General features: G+C 36.5%; 1 protein-coding gene across 5 annotated transcripts in view; it reads right to left on the bottom strand.

Annotated features, from left to right (window-relative positions):
* Positions 1-19,540, bottom strand: part of LOC105227625 (neural cell adhesion molecule 1) — a 291,474-nt gene that overhangs the window by 115,742 nt on the left and 156,192 nt on the right. For all 5 annotated transcript variants that reach the window (XM_049448693.1, XM_049448692.1, XM_049448694.1 and 2 more), the window contains exons 3-7: positions 11,478-11,610; positions 7,590-7,804; positions 7,219-7,329; positions 3,047-3,259; positions 2,720-2,889 (exon numbers count right to left, since the gene is read on the bottom strand). In XM_049448693.1, the coding sequence (XP_049304650.1) occupies positions 2,720-2,889; positions 3,047-3,259; positions 7,219-7,329; positions 7,590-7,804; positions 11,478-11,610 (842 nt within the window). The remainder of the gene's footprint in view (positions 1-2,719; positions 2,890-3,046; positions 3,260-7,218; positions 7,330-7,589; positions 7,805-11,477; positions 11,611-19,540) is intronic.

The following is a 19,540-nucleotide window of genomic DNA, read 5'->3' as shown; positions in this document are numbered from 1 at the left end:
TATATTAAAGAGTTATATGAGATTTTAAGCGAAGTCACAGACCAAACATTCAAAAAAAAATGTGCCCACATTTAGGCTTCATATTCATATTAATATTTTAATCAAAGTCACACACCAACTGTTTTTCGATCCGTTCTGTTTGACAATTTTTAATTATTTGCTCATCACTTGTCTAAGTACTTTTCAGTTGAACTGTGTAGAAAAACCGAAATATACACAGATTTTGGATCTGAATAACACGTCAGGTCATTGAAGCTATTTCTCTCCTAAAAAATATTCAAGCTTTGCTTTCAGACGATATTTAAATCCAATCTCTCTAGAAACTTCTAAATCAAGGCAAAGATACAGGTTTATAGACAAACAATTTACAAAAATATAACAACATCCTGAACTTAGTGAGTATCGATTATAGGAGAAAACATTAAGTTTAACATATTTCAAAGGTGTTTTTCAATCATTACTACGGTAATTTGAAAACATCGCTTCATCAGTCTTTGCATTTCAAACATGATAAAGTTAATCGAAAATAAATGGGTCAGGAGTAATGCAATTATCTGAAATTTTTATTTATAATTTCATACATACATTATTGGGCCTTATGAGTATTACAGACCACAGGATAGGTAACAATAGGCAAGAAGGTATCAGCTTGCTTTTTCTTGGCACAATAACTACATAACCAACAATGGTCGAAGAACAATAGACAGGGTCTATTATATTTTTTATAATAAAAGACTTTTATAAGGTCCTAACCTCTATACCAACTGTCAGGTATATTCGCAGTAAAATCGCTATCACAGGTACCTGGTTTAGGGTAAACAAAAGAAAGGTAACTACCTGATCACTTGGAGCAGTGCCCTACCTGCGCTTTTCCCTACCTGCTTCCACTAAGCCAGCTAAAACTCGTCAGCTATAAAAGGGACACCACAGGTGATTTAAAGTCATTAGCTCACAAGCACTCGCTGAGAAAAGTTCTAAATTGCTCACGCAAAATTACAAGTAAAAATTCAAATATTTCTAAAAATATGGCCACCCACGTTTTCACATTGACACAAGTAGCCGAATACATCGCAATGATCACCAACGGCAGATTTGAGAAGGTTACAGAACTTAACCAACAAGGATTCTACAAACGTTTCTGCGCCGCACAGGACTTTGAGGAACTGATAGGAGCAGATATTTCAGCCAACGTGTATAACTCTATTGAAGCAATTGATTACGACGAGTGGAAAACGGAAATTCATGAAGTTCAGCGTTCGTCAACACCATTGCTGGATTCACAAGCAACGGAGATATTTGTTTCGCCGTTCGAAAAGGAGAGTGCCGCATTGTTTATGCTGATGGGTAACAGGATTATCGAGTCAGAGGAAAGCTACGAAGAATCATTGGACGATACAGTGACTTCTAACGCTGAACCAACAGATTACTGCGACTGGAAAGAGGAAATTCAGCGGTCATCGACACCATTGTTTGGACCTGAGGGATCAGATATGATACTTCTCCCGTGCGAAATGGAGAATGCAGCTATGTTTATGCTGATGGGTCACCGGATTATCGAGGAGGAGTATTAGTTTTGGTTTGTAATATATTATATAAAATAATTTTAATGTTTAAAAAAATTGTAAATGTAGAATATTTGATAGTTGTAGATAGTTGAATTAAGGTATCAGTTATAAAGTAAAAGTCAAAACAAATTTACAGATTTAATTGAATGAACGAAACATTTGTTAACTTATTATTTGTCTTTGGGGAACATTTGCCTATTTAGTCATTAGTCCTTATTAGGGCGGCAACAACTTGGTATATTGCTAACTAGAACAACTAAGTGGATATTACCAAGAAGTTGCAGAAATTTAGTGACCGTGGTCGTGGAACTTGTCAAAAGAAACTGAAGCGAAAACAAAAACTGTCAGAAATTTGTAAAAATTCAAGGAACTAGTTAGAATTGATTTATCATATCTTTTGAAGGCAATTATTTATGAAGTAATCAAATCCTAAGATTTTGTGTGAGAAAATACCCCGAAGGTGTTGAGGTTATGAGTTCTTTTGGATTATATCAGAATTTGTTTTAGAAAAAATTAAAAAAAAAAAATCAACTAATCCATTGCAAATCAGAGTCCAGATTAATCTATAATAATGAATTCGTTAGAAGATATGGTTCCGTTTGTAAATTTCTTGAGAAGTTCTTAAAACTAAAAAAGCATCGGATTATTTTTTATGGCAACACAGTGAGAAGTTGCAGCAATCTTGCGTTTTTTTAAGAATTTACCGAAAACTGAAAATCATCTTTAGTCTTTCTGAAGAAATTTTCGTTACCATTTGAGTAATTTTCAGCAACCAGTAGGTCATATTAAAGGCAATAAGGCTATAGTAGATCTTTATTGAAATTACGGCAATATTCAATTTCTTTTTATTTCCCTTTCATCTTTTGCTTTAACTTAATTGAGAGGAAAAATTTCATTTCTTTAAAACCTTTATCGAGTAATATTTCCTCAACTCATCTTATCGTTTTACATTTCCTCATTTTTCTGTCGTGTCATCAGCTTCGCATGTAAAGAAAAATTACATGCGAGGCAAAGGCCACATTATCCGCTGCTGAAGCATTCACTTTGCCAACTCAGCATGCAAGCACACACACTTACGCACAGGAAATAAATATTTATGAAATGGCCACATATGTATACAGACATATATAAATATATGTATGTGAAATACGAACCTCTCTGTCGCTATGCACAGTCACTTCCGCATTCCGTATGGGTTCGCCGTCCAATAGCCATGTAATCTTCGCCGCCGGATATGAACCATACGAATCGCAGCGCAAAGGCACAGGCTGGCCGGCAGTTAGCAGGTCATTGGCTGTGAGGATTTTCACGCGCACCGGTTTCACTGCGGAAAAGTAGATAAACACAGGCATACATAATAATTAATTATATGCCAAACAACTGTTTGATATATGATATATTGGAGTATGTATATATACTTATATGTATATGTATATTTGTATATATGTAAATATGTTTAATTGCGTCAGAAGTTCACTTACAATGCACTTGCACCGTGACATCCCTCACCACCGGCGCTATCAGTTTGGTGCCCTGCGCTCGGCACTCGATTTTCGCGCCAAAATAGTCACGTGTCGTGGTACCAATCAACAGCTGATTCACCATAACGGTGGCACCCTCTTCCACAGACGTGTGGCTGGTGCCCTTCAGCTCGACATCTTCGCGCCACCAAGTGACTTTGGGCGCTGGACGACCTGGAAGGGAGGAATGAACAAATATTTTAGTTAGAATATATGGTATAATGTGGAACTAAAAAGTTTCATACTCTCATAGAAAGTACTTGTGATCCGCTCCTTTCTATGAGAGTGGGATATTTTGTACTTTTTTCGATAAATTCTGAAATATTTGATACTTCTAGCGAACTTTATAAACTTCGTAAGGCTCACGTTCATCAAAGATGTTTTGAAACTTACATATCTATATATTTTCCCGTAGTTCCTTGGTGGAACATAGGGCCTTAAAACTTGCTTGAACCACAATTTTTCTGGATCTCTCTTCTATCCGGAGGGTTCCGTGGCATTCATTGCACAATAGGCTTAACCGTAATATTGAGTAAAGAGAGTGTTTTCGCTAAGATGGCCTAAGCTTATATTTTTCTTGCTCAGAATAATAGTCTTATCGTCTAACAAGTCTAAGAATTAAACAACCAAAGTTCCTGAAGTAGTTTGCTGCGAGTAATTTTCGAGAATACTCTTATTATTGTCTGCCATGCTTTTCTCAAAGTCAAAGATTTCAACATTGACTCAACTAGTACTGAATCTGAAGTGCACCAACTAGTGCAACACCAGCAAAATATGTTGTTTTCCTTCATTGTCATTTTATTTACAAAAGCTTAGCTCTATTTGCTTGCTTGTATTTGCTAAATTCCACTTGAAATCCAATATTCACAATATTTATGCAAAGTGCACTCGGGAAGAAACAAAATACGATTAGTTGCTGCGATCAAAATAGTGCGATAACGCTTACAAAGAAATGCCAATCTCTGTGACAAGCAAATACCAGCAATCTAGTTTAAAAAAACCAACACTTCACACAGAGCAAAAGCGAAGAAAGCGCAGCAATTCAGAGAAATTCGATGACACAAAGAAAGTGTGGAGAAAATAACATGCAACAAATAAAAACACATACAAACATATGTGCACACAGCTAAATACTGTTGCACTAGCTGGCACATCAAATGAGATATATGGAGCGAAGTGGAGACAAGTAAAGGAATGCCACCGCTGCGTATACGCAACACTGTTGCTTATTTGCAGCTTACTTTTGTCTTCATCATTTCGAGAGTGTGTGCGACGGCAAATAAGTTTATATATGTAAAAGATATAATTTTGCTTTTTTTTGTTTTATTTGTGTAGATATATTATATATAAAAGAGACGAAGATGAGTGTGTGAAAGCCAGAAACAGCTGATGTCTCTCAATAATTCACTTTTCTTGCAGGTTTTAAGTTGAAGACAAAAAGTGAGTCAAGTAAGCTTTGTACTTTCAAAAAGCATGTATGTGCATGTATTGATGCTAGGGTGGTACATAATGCAAGAGGAAACTTTTAAAATTAGATTTTATAATCATCTTCTTCAAGAGTCTGTGCCTTCTTATACTGAATGTTAAAGATTTTAGGGTTTTTATAAAAGAATATAACAATATTTGAGTATCTATAGAGCAATCCAAATTTTTACCTCACCATAACTCCACTTAACCGCCAACAATAGAGATCGAAATCAAAACTTAATATCGCTTATGAAGAGAGAGTAGGATGAGCGCCTTAATTTGACTATTTAAGAACCCCCCTAATACCAACAAAAACAATTTGTGTTTGAAAGGGTTCCAACATGCACGCTCGATTGGAAAAAATGTCAGCATAAATTAAGTAGATAACAAGAATGGAATCGTCGATGTACAAAAAATTGTTGTCATGGTCATGTTTGGCCACAAGCCACCAAACCAACAACAACGGAGATGCCGCCAGCGCACGTGCATGCCAAGTCATGTTTAACAGGAAGTGCACAAACATTCTGCTGCACGAATTTTTTCCTTACATGTATACATGCATGCATATATGCTCAATAAACATTAATTTTCGGACGACTGAAAATACCGCTGGCAAAAGCATTACTTTGCTTTCATTGCGCTGCTTTGTTAGAAATTCCACGCATGGAACCCTTTTAGTGCGAAATTTCTGCGCAGCAGTGTGTGTGTGAGGCACGAGTTAAGTGGGTACACGAAGAGCAGAATAGTTTGTATTAACAAAGGGTGCTATAGCATTTTCAAGGGCACCTACGTTGATAAATTGCCGACAGCAAAATAACTGAATTTATTTTTTATTTTTATGCGCAGTGCGTGGGTTTCTCGGATTCAGTGGATATACAATTGATTCTTAGATTAGTTTTAGCCGGAAATGAAGTTCCGCTTTTATTGATAGAAAAAATGATTGCGAAAATGCACAGAAAAATTTAGCAAAGCTTGTTCAACTTTAGTTGTTGGGCAGATAACATATAAAATGGTGGAAAGAGAGCTTGGAAGCGCTTTTAAAGATAGGAAAATTTATATACATTTATATTTATATATTTAAATAACATATGTAAACATATGTCTCAACATATATGTATGTTTAAATAGAAAAAAGTACAGGGTGATCAAAGTAAAAGCGCTGTTTTCAATTGCATTTTTTTTTGACAGACCACGCTTGCGGCATATCGAGCTATCATGTGATTTTTGTTCAGTATGGTTTGGCAATTCATCATGAAAAGACTTACGCCTGAACAAAGTGTACAAATCGTTCAACTTTCTTACGAAATTTCACTTTCTGTAAGGTCTGTGTTTCGTGCGCTACGCTCAACTTATGGTCAACAAAATCGGTCAACTGCACATACTATTTGCAACACCATCACCCATCTGGAGACACCGCATTAATTACTGGATAATATAGGACCGAATATGTCACGTCCAGCATGCAATGAAGAAAATATAGCAGCCGAAGCTGAGAGTGTACACGAAGTCCGTGGAGAGTCGGTCCGGCCTCGTTTGCTGCAACTCGGACTGACGTATGGAACGACTTGGCGTTTTTTAAGTCGAGATCTTAAATTAAAAGTCTATACAATACATTTTGTGCAAGAACTTAAGCTGCTCGATCTTTCCAAGCGATATCCCTTCGCTTTGTGTGCTCTTGAAAAGTTCAAAAAAAATGCGAGCCATATTTGGTTCAGCAATCAGGCCTATTTCTCGCTCAATGGGTTTATAAGCAAGCAAAATTGCCACATTTGTAACGAAGAGTAACCTGAAGAGATTCAAGAGCTGCCAATTCATACAGAAAAAAACGGTTTTATGTGGTTTATGGGCTGGTCGGTCCATATTCCTTCAAAAATTATGCCGGTGCGAAAGAAACCGTCAATGGCGACCGACTATTTGATGCCTGAAGCTTAAGCTCATGATATCCGCAACATTTGAATTCAACATGACGCCGATACTTTCCACGCATCGCTTAAATCAATGGATTTATTGAGAGAACACTTTGGTGAGCAGATAATTTCATGTTTTGCTCCAGCAATTGGCCATCAAGACCACGAGTTAAACTTTTTCCTGTGAAGATATGTAAAGCCTAAAGTTTTTCGGACAACTCCGTTTCCATTCAGGCCTTGGAGCAAATTATCACGTGTGTCATTCGTCGGTTACCAGTCGAAATGCTCGAGCAAGTCATCGAAAATTGGACTCAACGGATGAATATTCTGAAACGGTATGTTACTTCACCAGTATCTCTAAACCGGCGTGACTTATAGCCGGAAATAATTTTTTTTAAATGATTGCATGAAAATTGTAAAAAGGTCGCTTATTAATTTAAAAGCGCTTTGAATTTGCCTAAAAAATTACATGAATTTAAAGCGTGCCTTATCCATTCCAAGGTCACTTGTTTGAGCCAATGTGTGTCAGGTTAAATTGCCTGCACACACAAACACGCACACGTTTAGGTTAACATACAGCCAATTGCATACAACTGATGTCCCGTAAAGAAAAAAAAATTGCGGTTCTAAACGAAACCGCGTGTACACTTCCTTACAAACTCGAACAAGCCGAAACACATAGCGATATTACACGTATGTTTTATGTGCATGTGTGTGTGCGTTGATTAAAAAAGGGACTGACATTTACAAATCACTTACCTCCTTTAACTTGACAGCATAAAAAAAGTTCATAGCCCTCACGAAATGGTCCGGCCATTTGGGCAATCTCCTTGCCTTGAGCATCGAAAATGCGTGGCTCCTCGGGGGGAACTGTGAACGCAGGCGTGGCATTTATGAGACGGCGCAGCGGCGAAGGATATGCGAAAAAGAGAGAAAAAAACGAGCAAGCATAGAGAACGGGTTAATTGAAAGTAAAATAAAATTAATTTGCTTTGAAGTGAGCAATTGGTTTTGAATTGCCCGCAACCGCATGTGTGTGTGTGTGTGCGAAACACAAACATACATTTCGGGTTAAGGATATCCTGTTGTGTGTGTTTAATTTTGTGTGTTTTATTTCAGCTTTCACTCACCGACTAATGTTAAATTAATTCTAAAGTTGCGTGTTGGCGAATTGAAAAAGTCTATTCTACAACGGTAAATGCCGCCATCTGTTGGCTTCACATCGCGTATCTGCAGGCGCGAGTCCTTCAGATTATCGCCAATGGAGAAGAACAAACGCTGACCCAAATCGCTAGCTATGGCCGAATGCGGTGCTAATTTGATATTTCCGCCGCGCGAATCCAAGCTGCAATGAAGATGGTATTTAATCATTTGCAATTTCGATAATTAAAAGCATAAGTTTTCTGTTTTAATTTCGTATAAGGGGGCACAATTTATATTGCTAGAAGAATGTATATTCGTTGATTTGAATTCATTTTAATATGGAAAGTATATAAAATATTAGTATGTATCTATAATTGAAACATTAACAATTTAATTTTACTCGTTCTATAAAAAATGTGAAATTAACAGCAGATTAGGTGTGCGACTTCACTAAATATTATAAGCATTGCCCCTGAATGTAGGCAACGTTCTATAAAATATTTAATTTGAATTTATTGCATACTCATATTACAAAATTGATTTTCTACTCATATTTATTTGCATATAAATAAAGAAATGTATGCAATTAATCCAACGATATTTAGCACGGACGAACTGCATGCTCACTTTCTATAAAAACTGTCATAAAAACTGCCATAAAAACAACCAGAACGTTATACTACTTGACTGCTTGGAAGACCTTAAAGTCTACATTGTATTTGGTGAAGAAAATTTCATTGCTTTTTGCGGTTAGAAAAATATATTCAGCTTAAAATGTTATGAATTTAATTGCCGTTAAACACTTGTTGAAAATAATTTCGAAGAAATTTGTGCTACCAAAATTTAACTTGGTTTGACTGTGAGTAGAATTCTTTAGTATTTGTGTACGTAAATGTGGTTTATCATATTTTAAACAAAAGTTGGTTTGAAGAGCTTGAAGGTATCTTAGAAATTTTGCTTTAATATGGAAATGATCAAAATTAATTGGTGTGCAAATGGCTAAGATAAAATTGTTATTATTACTCGTACACTTTGATCTTAGGCATAAGGCCGAGAAGCGCTTAAGATAAAATTAAAATTGTAGAATTTTTATGAAAAATATTGTCTTCCAGTTCTTAATACGATTTAGCTTAGCACGACTACTTTGATGTGCAGAAATATATACACCAAAAAATTTCAAGAATTCTGCTGATTTATTAATTTTTGATTAGATCCAAATCTAGTGTTATAATATTCGAATAAATAAGATTACAACTTTACACTGAAATCATGAGCTGGCTGGTCGTAAGCATTGCCTCATACTTCATGTGTCGAGAAAAACCGTTAGAGCCTTTGTTGAGGTAGTTTTCATAGCGCCCGTAAGCCCCAGCAAGCACATACTCCATGGGCTTAATACGCCACTTGTTCCATATTGCCACCCACCATATCACCACAGCATATGTTACTTTGTTTAGAACCAATAGACAATGTGGGGCAAAAACTTCACTTTGAAGCAATAACTTTTCGTTAGGAGCGTTTGTCTCAAAGGGCTTTGGAAACTCCTTTGCAGCTTAATTTTTTGTCTAGGATAACTATGAAATATTTAACCGTGAGTACAACAGTTCTGCCCCTTAAGAAGAGTAGATTGAATTGCAAGGTTTTCGTTCTGCTTGTGAAAAGAAAAATTTCTGTTTTCTAAGGTTTAACAATTAAGCCTTGACCTTACGCCCAGTTGGAGGAGATTTCAGCGGTCCTTTCTATGAGACGGAATAGGTGATGAAGCTTCCTCTCCGAATAGAGGACAATGAGGTTAAATATCTCACTGCCGAGCAGAAGTAGTAACTCATTGATCAAAGTGACCCAAAGCAAAATGATCTAATTTTCAATTTTTTTAAGCAAAGCTGTGGTTAAACTAGGCCAGCTGGCCTATAATGAATATCAAATGAAGCAATACCCGATATTAGCGTAGATGAACCTTAAACTTAAACTTAAACATAAATGTAAACTTGAACTTAATCTTAAACTTGAATTTAAATTTGCAATTTTTACACATTTGAAATAAAACTTTAATCCCAAAATCTTCTAAATGACTTTTTTCTGAAGGTATCAAAAAATTGATTAAAATTATAAATTTTACTTTTGAAAATTTTATAATTTTTTTAAAATTAATTTTGAATTACCCCCTTTTAAGAAAACTTGCTATTTAAAATTGCATATAATAGTAAATTTAGAATGCATTTACGTAACTGTGACTTAACTGCTTTAAAATAGTAATTCGAAAATATAAATAGATAGGTCATGACGTCTACAAACCCGAACCCTCCCAACCAAAGAACCCACGCTTTGATTACTAAATCGTATTTAAAGATACTTTTTCAACAAAGAAGACACGAAAATAGAATAAAAACTGTAACAACAACAAAATTTTTAAAGCAGTTGTATCTACGTATATATATGTAGGTACATATATAGAAAAATTTATGGATAAAACCACAAAAATGTCAACTTAAAATGGCGAAAAAACAAAATTGAAAACGGGTCTCAAAAATTGTGTGAACACTGGCACCTTAGCGTTTGCGGTCTAGCGAACACTCCACACACACATACATAAATGCATATGTGTGAGAGTAGGTGTGCATGCGTAACGGTACTTTTTGGGGCCTAATGTGTGTCTGTCACCAAACGTGAGCATAACGCGTCAGCAGCCGAAAAGGATACAAAAAGCCGAGACAACGCCAACAAGCGAGGCAGCCGCAGCTTATGACAACTGCGGTTGTGCTCTGAATCGAGCTGATCTGCGACGCAAACACGTGCGTTGAGGAAGGTAGCAAAACATGATGGAGCATAAGAAAAAAATTAGCTTCACTTGCCGGAACTGTAATACCCTTTACAAACATGAAATATTTCTTTTAAGCACTTTGATCGGCCTTTCCGACAAATAAGCAACTTCTTGGCGAGAAAAGAACGAGTACAAAATTTCGACATCGACATCTCAATTACTGAGGGACTACTTCCCGGATCAAGGTATAAAAATAGCGGATTATGGTTATATACGCATATACACATTAGAGGGGGTTGAAGTACAGGAATCCAAAAAAATGAAAAAATCTCGAAGGAGGGACTGCTCTATGGATCATTTTGAACACCTTTTCCTAAGAGACTATGGGCCTAAAACCGGTGTCGAGTTAGCGATTATTATATTTTTTAGAGTTCATAAAAACTTGTTTGAAAGAGATATCCTAATGAAATTTAATATGTAGGTGCACTTTGATATTCTATTGATTATTTGTGGGAATCGGTCTGATCGTACTACTATAACATATATCTCATACAACCGATTATTTCCATTTTTAAACATCCCTTAAAAATTATTGGCTCGAAACCGGTTTTAGACCCACAAATTTTTTGGCAAAGTTGATCAGAATAATCCGTAGAACATTTCGCGCATACGCTCTTCTTTAGAAAAAAATAAACGGCCCGCTCTAATACACACACATGCATATATACGTTAATAGGTGCCTAAGCTCCAACCACAAAAGCCTCAATTTCTCTTTGTTTACTTGTTTGTTTCCCTGAGCGCAATTGGCATGGCGGCCAACCACTAACGGTGTGCCTATCTCTACACATATATGTACATATGTATGTATGTGTGTGCGGTGTTGGCCACAGTGATGAGTTTTCAATTTCCTTTTAAAATTTATAACCTTCATTGTAGCCTTTCAACCATTTGCGAATCCTTTTGCCAGTTAACGGTACACTGCCTGCTTTCGCCAGTGATGCAGTACTACACTTGCATGTGTGTGTGTGTATGTGTAACGACATAACAAATAACTGCACTTATAAATAACATAGTGAGGGCTTGTAGTCCGAGCTAATGATTAAGTGATTTTAACTACCTGTAAAGTGGTATTCCGGTGGAGTCCTTGAACCACAACAGCAGCTTCACGGAGTCCTGCGGCGTCGGAGGCGTTAGATCGCACAGCAAATCGACGCTTTTGCCAACTGCAGCCCAAACAACTCTGGCAGGTACTGCAAAGAGAAAGCAAAGAAAGGAAATGAGCAAATGAAAAGTGTGCAAAGAATATGTGTAGGAAACAAGTAGTTTAAACAGCATGTTGTTGTTGTGCTCTAAATAACTCGCTAGTGAATAAATATATCTATATATGTATGTATAGAAATGTTTACAGCTACAATGCCGCACAACAAATATGCTCATTGCTACTTATTACAATGTTTATTCCGTTTCCTTAACGGACTGCAGAAACTATTTCCTATTTGTACATCCTTTTTTCTCTGCGCCATTTCCTTGTCTCTGGCACGCCCACCCGCACTCCTACGCTACTGTATTGCTTAGTCTCAATCTTTATCGTTTTGCTGCTGTGTTTGCCTGTACAGCTTCCTCTACTTAAGCCCTGTCACCGCCCGCGCGCTCCCTCGCTCACTCAACTCGCTCCCTCGTTAGAGTACTGCCGCTGCTGCTGCTGTTGAAGGGCAATAATTTTGCTCTATTGATTGTTTGTATATACATATTTTGCTACAACTTCCGTTCTGATTCATTGATTTCGTTCTACCCTCTTTTGCGTCAACGGATCCAGCTATTTGCAACACGCTTGACTGAATGCAATTATGTGCTGCTGCTGCCGTTCGTTCTTTCGTTCTCTTCGTGCTTCGACTGTCCTCGCCAACGGTGCGCTGGTTAGCGCGCCTGTTGTTGTCGCCATGCGTCAGTGCACGGCCAGCAGACCATACGAGTCTTTATTTCTTTCATTACTTTTTTCCATGTTTTTCCTCATCTTTTTTCTATGCTTTCTTGGCGAAAGTTGCTTGCCACTTAGCTGGTATATCCTTTGCTGAATGCTTTTTTATGGCTCTACATTGTTGTATTTACGAGTTTTGGCGTGAATTTTTTTCCGTTGCCTACGTTTAGGCGCATGTGGTTTTCTCAGTGGCACATTTTGGCGTCGGTTAACGTTTACTGGCGTTGGTTGAGGTGCCAAAATTTAGTGTATCTGGCATTTTTTGGGAATTCTTTGTAAACTACGTTAAACACGCGTCTATTGAACTCGGTATTGAGGGAGCAGCAAAGGAACATTATCAATTAGGCGTAAGTGCCTAGGGCTATGCTAGTATTTCCAGATGTCGAATGTCTCGGCTTTAAGTTCGTTCTAATTTAATATCTACATCTCACAATAAATTTTATTTCTGATTTCTGTAAGAAATTTTAATTGATTTGTTTCTTACTTTTTATTTTAACTGCTCATAAAATTTTTGTCAATCAATGGTGCTGTTGGTGTGGAGTATATTGGACACCAGATAAAAAGCGGTGAAGTTATTAAAATTAAAATAAAAAACTAAATTAAATATTTTTCCTCAATTTAGCACCACCATGCTATTCACATATGTGCTTTTCAGATTTTTAGCTCGACATCAAATATTTTTGACGTCGAAAGTGTGAAACATTTATACTTCGTTAAGTATTTTACTATACATATGTATTTTATTTTATTTAAAGGCATAATATGAAAAGACTTTGGTATAACCGCTGCTGAAAAATACGTTTATTCCCATATTTGAAACTGCATTCATTAATATTCCAAATATAATTTAATAAATATTGCTATATTAGCTTCTAAATTGTATTATTTCTATGCATCCGCAAGCCATTAAGTAAATTGAAAATTGTTTAATGAAGAAAGTATAAAAATGTAAGGAGAGTTAAAATAAGAAATTTTATACCCAACTCATTTGTTGCCTACATTTATGGATCTTATCAAATATTAGCGAAGTCACCTACCCAACCTTGTATACCTGGGGCTTTAAAATTTAGTCAGATATGGCTTGCTTTATGCAAGCAGGTGGCAAAATTGAACGATGAGTATTTCACCGCTCACATTTAAATGAATAATTTAAGTCTAATTAGGTATACAGGATTATTTTCACATTCTTATGTTACAACGCGGAAATGGGCCACCACGCTTTCTTCTCACATAATACACGTAAAATTTTATATTACAAAGCCAGAAACAATTAATATAACGAGATTAAACTTTTCATGAATAGTGCCTTTGAAGTATACTTCATTATGACCGTAAATTGTCGAAATCTAACCAAAACTGTTCAAGCCTCTAGGTACCGAATATGCGGAGCCCAGTACATCTGTTGATTTTTCATCGAAAATATCGGTCAGTTTGTGAGTTATATAAATGAAATTCAGAGAGAATTATTTTCTGTTAATAGTATTACTGGGTCAAATCGGAGTAATACTTCCTTTAGCCCTCATATATCTAGCTTAAAGATTTTCGAACATATGGGTGATATGTGAGTTATCTCAATGAAAATAGGAGAGCGTATTTTACTTATGACAGTTTGTGACCAAAATGAATAAAATTGGGCCAAAACTTGAAATAACCTGCTTATAACTGATATTAGGATTTTCGAACATCCGCCTGACTTTACTTCATATAGGTTGGTGATTGTATGTGAAAATTGTATTCTGGGACATTTTACTTTTACAATTTTAATGAAAATAAACCAAAAAGATAAGTGAGTGAGGTTTGTCACCGCTGCTGCCATATCGTTAAGCTTTTCACTCTCTCTCCTCTTTTGGCTCCTATAGATGGCTCTGGCAATGTACATATATACTTGTTCATATTCATTAATATCACTGTAGAAGAGACGGCAAGCTCCATATATGTATTTGATCGAAAAACTTTAATATTACTCTTAGTTATTATTTTACTTTATTTTGGTTAGAAAATTTGAACAAATTATTTAAAAGTTTACCAAAGTACTTATTTAATAAGCATAAAATCAAAATTATACATATGCGCACCACTCCCCTTTCCCTAAAGCAACCGACAAAAATATTTCTTAATTCTAGCAGAGAACTTAATTTTTAATGAACAATATTGAAATTTCAAGAAACTTAATTTAATTAGGGGGCAGACTGGTGAACACACAAAAACTCTTGCACATGCTTTGCAAAGAAAGCAAGCCGCCTACGCTTTAAAGCGCTGCTGCTGCTGCCGCTGACACAAATTCCATTTTCTCCAGCGGCAAATTCGAGGGGAAAATCATTTTCAATTAACGCAAAACGCTGCTCACTGAATTTTCCGCTTTCAGTTCTGTTTGCGGGATGGAAAAAAGTGAAAAAGTGGGAAAACTGTGACAAGACAGACGACGCCCTTCACACAGAGCGAACACAACAATCGAAATGAAAGCGAGCAAACAGTAGCAACAATGAAAGGGAGACATCAAATGACACTACGGCGATATTTTCATGTTGTAATTTATGAAAATGTGAAATGCTTATAAAAAGCTTTTGAGCGAGCACATATCTCTGCATATTCGATATATATGTATATACACACATATGTATGTATATGTGTACACAGAAACATGTGTTGGTGTATATGAAAATCTTCTATTTGCTTTTGACAGCAATATTTTCCATTTTCGTCCCTCTCCAATACACACTCTCACACATACATATCTATATTCGAACCATCGACACAAACGAAATTGCTGCGGACCTTTGTCGGCATTTGCTATTTTTAGACGCCATCGGAAATCTCACAAAATGATTTAGCTTAGTTTTTATGATTGCTTTTGAAATACAACATAATTTTCTAAAAATACCTGAGCGCGCACCCCAAACACAAATTACAGCATTGTTGTTGTATAGTACACATATTTCTTGTTGTTGTTGTTGTCGATAGCTAACATTCCAGCGAGGCGGAATGGCGCATGCCGGTGTTGACAGTTGCACTGTTTGCCATGCATTTCCCTACAACAACAAAAATAACAACAACAACAGTGCCCCAAACCTGCATAACGGTAATAATTTGATGAAGTGCATAAGTGAATGCGCTTTTATTTTAAGACGCAAAGTGCGCATTGCCTTTCGCCGCACAAATCACTCGAACGCAGAGCATGGAAAAATGTTGCAAGCAAGGTGAGTTGGGGTATGAGGGACGCAAATGCATGTATCGTTGCTTAAGCATTTCCAGCTGTTCCGTGCAACACACTTAAGTGCTAACGTTGCAGTTGCATTAACATTTTAATTTACTTCTTCAATTTGATACCCGATTTGGCCTTTCAACAGGCATGTTGCATGCGTCAATAATAAAAAACGCTAAGTGGCAGCACGAAGATTGCCTGCCTTTCAATTAAAACTCAGAGTTGTTGCATTTAATCACCGGCATTTTCATATTTTTCGTGTCAATTCGTGTGCTGAAGCCTTTTGATTTGCTGGCGAGGCGATGAATTTGATTATTGTCTGTCATTTCGGGGGCGCTAATGAGCTGCAAGAGGCGCGAGTGGCGCGCAGTGCAGCCAAATGCGCTATAAATTGTTATTGTTATTAATATTGTAATCATTGTTATTGTTTTCTAATGCGCTGCACTGAAGGGGTGCCCATTGTTTGCTCACAACCATTGAACTCTGCACTCGGCCTTTGTTCAACTCAACTCTTTGTTTTTGTTTATGTTTATGGATTCGGCACTTATTGGGTGATAAATGCGGATTTATGATTTCGTATTGCTTGTTTATATGCAATGCAGTGCCATTTAGTGCTTTTCCGATTAAGAAGACAGTGATTTCGACACGAAATGAGGCGATAACTCTTTAATGATTGACAAGCGATTAGCTATGCATAAAATAAATTTGTTTAGAGTATAACGCTTTGCTTTTCATTTTAGAGATTTTCTGCCATAATCAATATGAGTTAACCTTTTGCAAAACAAAGAGTGTTTTACTGTGTCATTCTTTATATAGTTCGGTAAAAAATATTGCATTTTATAAGCAAAGTATGAAAATTTAATTTATTTTCTTAAATTATTTAAATTAAATTAAATTAAATTAAATTAAAAAATTACTTCACGTTTTTTTTAAAACGGTTTTATTAAACATATCTTAAAACACCGGAATGTATAAAAAGCAATAAAACGTTTCCTTTGGTTGTAAAATATTTTTTAATAGGAACGCTACAAAAATGGCGATGGACGCCATATTTTTTCCGCTCTTTTGGCACTTCGCTTCAGTAAGGTTTCCCATTTCATCACGGAATGGTATCTGATCCAACTACGAGGCGAAATGATTAAAATTTTCTAACAAAATTCACAGTTAATGGCCTCAACTTTAAGACCGCTACGTCCAATTTATGGTCATCATAATTGTCCTGTCAGATCAATAATTGATTGTCTAGTGGAAATAGTTTGATCCACAGGCACAGTAAAAAATGTTCATATCTGTGACATCGTTTTGGGAAATTTTGCGGCAAGATCTTGACCTACATCCTTACAAGATCAAATCAATACAAACACTGAGTCCGATTGACCAACAGAAACGTCGTATGTTCGTGAATTGGGCGGAGCAACAACTTGAGAATGATCCGGATTTTGATCGAAAAGTCTTCTTCAGCGATGAGGGTCATTTCTGGCTGAATGGCTTCATCAATAAGCAAAATATGCATTATTGGTCAGACAACAATCCACACGAATTCCATGAGCCACCATTCCATCTTGAAAAAATTACGGTTTGGTGCGGTTTATGGGCCAGCGGCATCATTAGGCCGTACTTCTTAAGTGATAATCAAGACCGGCACGTTACTGTGAATGGGAATCGCTACCACTCAATCATAAACAAATGTTTTTATCTCGAATTGGATGATATAGACTTGGATAAAATGGGGTTTCAACAGGACGGCGCCACCAGCCACACAGCGAATGTCACAATCGTATTATTCGTAATCGTGTATAGGAATATAGAATTTTGTTGATATCCTTAACAGTTCTTGCTTTATATTGAAAAAAACTTTTTTAGCGCTCTTATTGAAAATCCCGGTACGAAGCTTTGATCGATCATTTTGTATGGTAGCTATATTCTATAGGGATCCAGTCGGAATAATTTTTTAAGAGATTACATTTAATTGACTTAGCCAATAACTCAGGTAGAATTTCCTGAAGATATCTCGTAAAATAAAAACGTTTTACATACAAGCACTTGATACCCGGTGGTTAAGGAAATTCATTTCTTTAGATGGGCAGGTGAAAATTTCCAGATAGATATCACAAAAACTAAGGGAAAAGTTCCCATATACACACAGAGACGGATGGACGGTCAAGTCGACTCAAATTGTCCTTATGATCGTTTATAAATGTATATAGATTGTGGGGTTTCTGACGTAACCTAATGGCTGTTGAAAGTTTTATGACTTACTTCACAAACACGTTTGAAGTAAGCATTTGTAAAAATAGTTTTTGTAAACCATTTCTCGATTTCTTCAATCTGCTCTTGGAGAAAATAATACGAGCTGTGGAACTAAATAGAAGTGTACAACTGCTGGTGTACCCAAATGACCGCAACGACCGCGCCGTCAGCTGTCTCCAAGCTTGACAAAGAAGCGAAGAAAATGGGTCTGAAAGTGAATGAAGGCAAAACGAAATATCTCCAGTCATCAAACAAACAGTCCTGATATTTACGATCTGGCCCTACGTCACTATTGACAAAACTTCGATGTCGTAGATAATTTCATCTATCTTGGAACAAGCATTAACATCAACAATACTGTCAGCCTTAAAATCCAAAGCAGAATAACTTTTGCCAACAGATACTTCTTCGGACAGAGTAAGCAATTGAGAAGTAAAGTCCTCTCCCAACGAACAAAGACCAAACTCTATAAGTTAGTCATTATTCCCGTCCAGCTATATGGTGCAGAGGCATGGGTGATGCATTATCTAATGAGCAGACGCTACGAGTTTTCGAGAGAAAAGTTCTGCGGAAGACATTGGCACGTTGAGTATAGAGTCGATGAGATATATAGTACGTAAACTTTGACATAGTTCATCAAATTAAGAGACGACGGCTATGCTGGCTAGGTCATATCGTTCGAGTGGATGATGAAAATACTTCAGCTCTGAGAGTACCCGCCGGAAGAAACAGAGGAAGGTGAAGATCTCCACTCCATTGGAAAGACCAGGTGGAAAAGGACCTGGCTGCAATTAGCGCCAAACAGCGAAAAGGAGGAACGATTGGCGCGCTGTTGTTAACTCGGCTATATCCCGGTAAGAGGCATCTATGACAACAAAGAAGAAGAAGAATAAGTATTTTTGAGCTGAATTTGATAACGGCTGCGTCTATTTATTAAATATGCCTTCCTTTTGAGTCTAATAGTTTATATTTTGTAAAAGATCTATAAAACAGGTAATACAAAATTGAGAAAGCTTTTCTCAAAACCTCTCAAATATATTCCAACTCTCCTGGATTTCCATATTTGAAATATAAAGCTTCTGAATTTAATATTATTTGGGAAAATTTATTAAATAATCGCCAAAATACAGCAAGGATCCACTTTTTAGGTTAGTTCCTCTACTTATAAGTCTCTTTTTCAAAGAAAGCTCTGATATAAAAAAGTAAGATTTCATAAACCCCAGGAATTTACAAAAAATTGCTAGACAAATTTGCAAAGTATTTTTAGTTCACTTTTGATCCAAGTACGCCTAAGTATAGGCTACATTTCTTTGATTTGAGATTGAAAGAGCGCCTAAATTAAGGGTAAATTTTGGAAACCAAATGGAACTTAATACACTTTTCTCGACTTCAGTAATTTGTAGTAGATTATGCAACTGTAAATTATTGTAATACGAAAACAAGTCCTGGCAAAACTTTTCCGATTTTTTCGCTCCCATTACCAAAGCGAGGCCGAAAGAAACAACTCACAAATGGCTACAGTTCAGAAAATATATGCCAGGCACACCGCGTAAACACACATACGCACGCAGTGAAAAGGAAATTATGTTGCAATTGTCGCCAAACAATAACACACAAAAATATGCCAGCGACGGTAGTGCTCGCTTAGCAGTTCACGCGTAAAAGTTTTTGTTAAATGTGGTCCATGCAAGTGTGTACCATATGTGTGTTAGTGTGCGTGCGTTAACAAATTTGTATGCACAGCGCCATT

This window comes from Bactrocera dorsalis, chromosome 2 (genome assembly GCF_023373825.1).
Source record: "Bactrocera dorsalis isolate Fly_Bdor chromosome 2, ASM2337382v1, whole genome shotgun sequence".
NCBI lineage: Eukaryota > Metazoa > Arthropoda > Insecta > Diptera > Tephritidae > Bactrocera > Bactrocera dorsalis.
The sequence above is the reverse complement of the archived record's forward strand: the minus strand, read 5'-3'. Positions and strand labels throughout refer to the sequence as shown.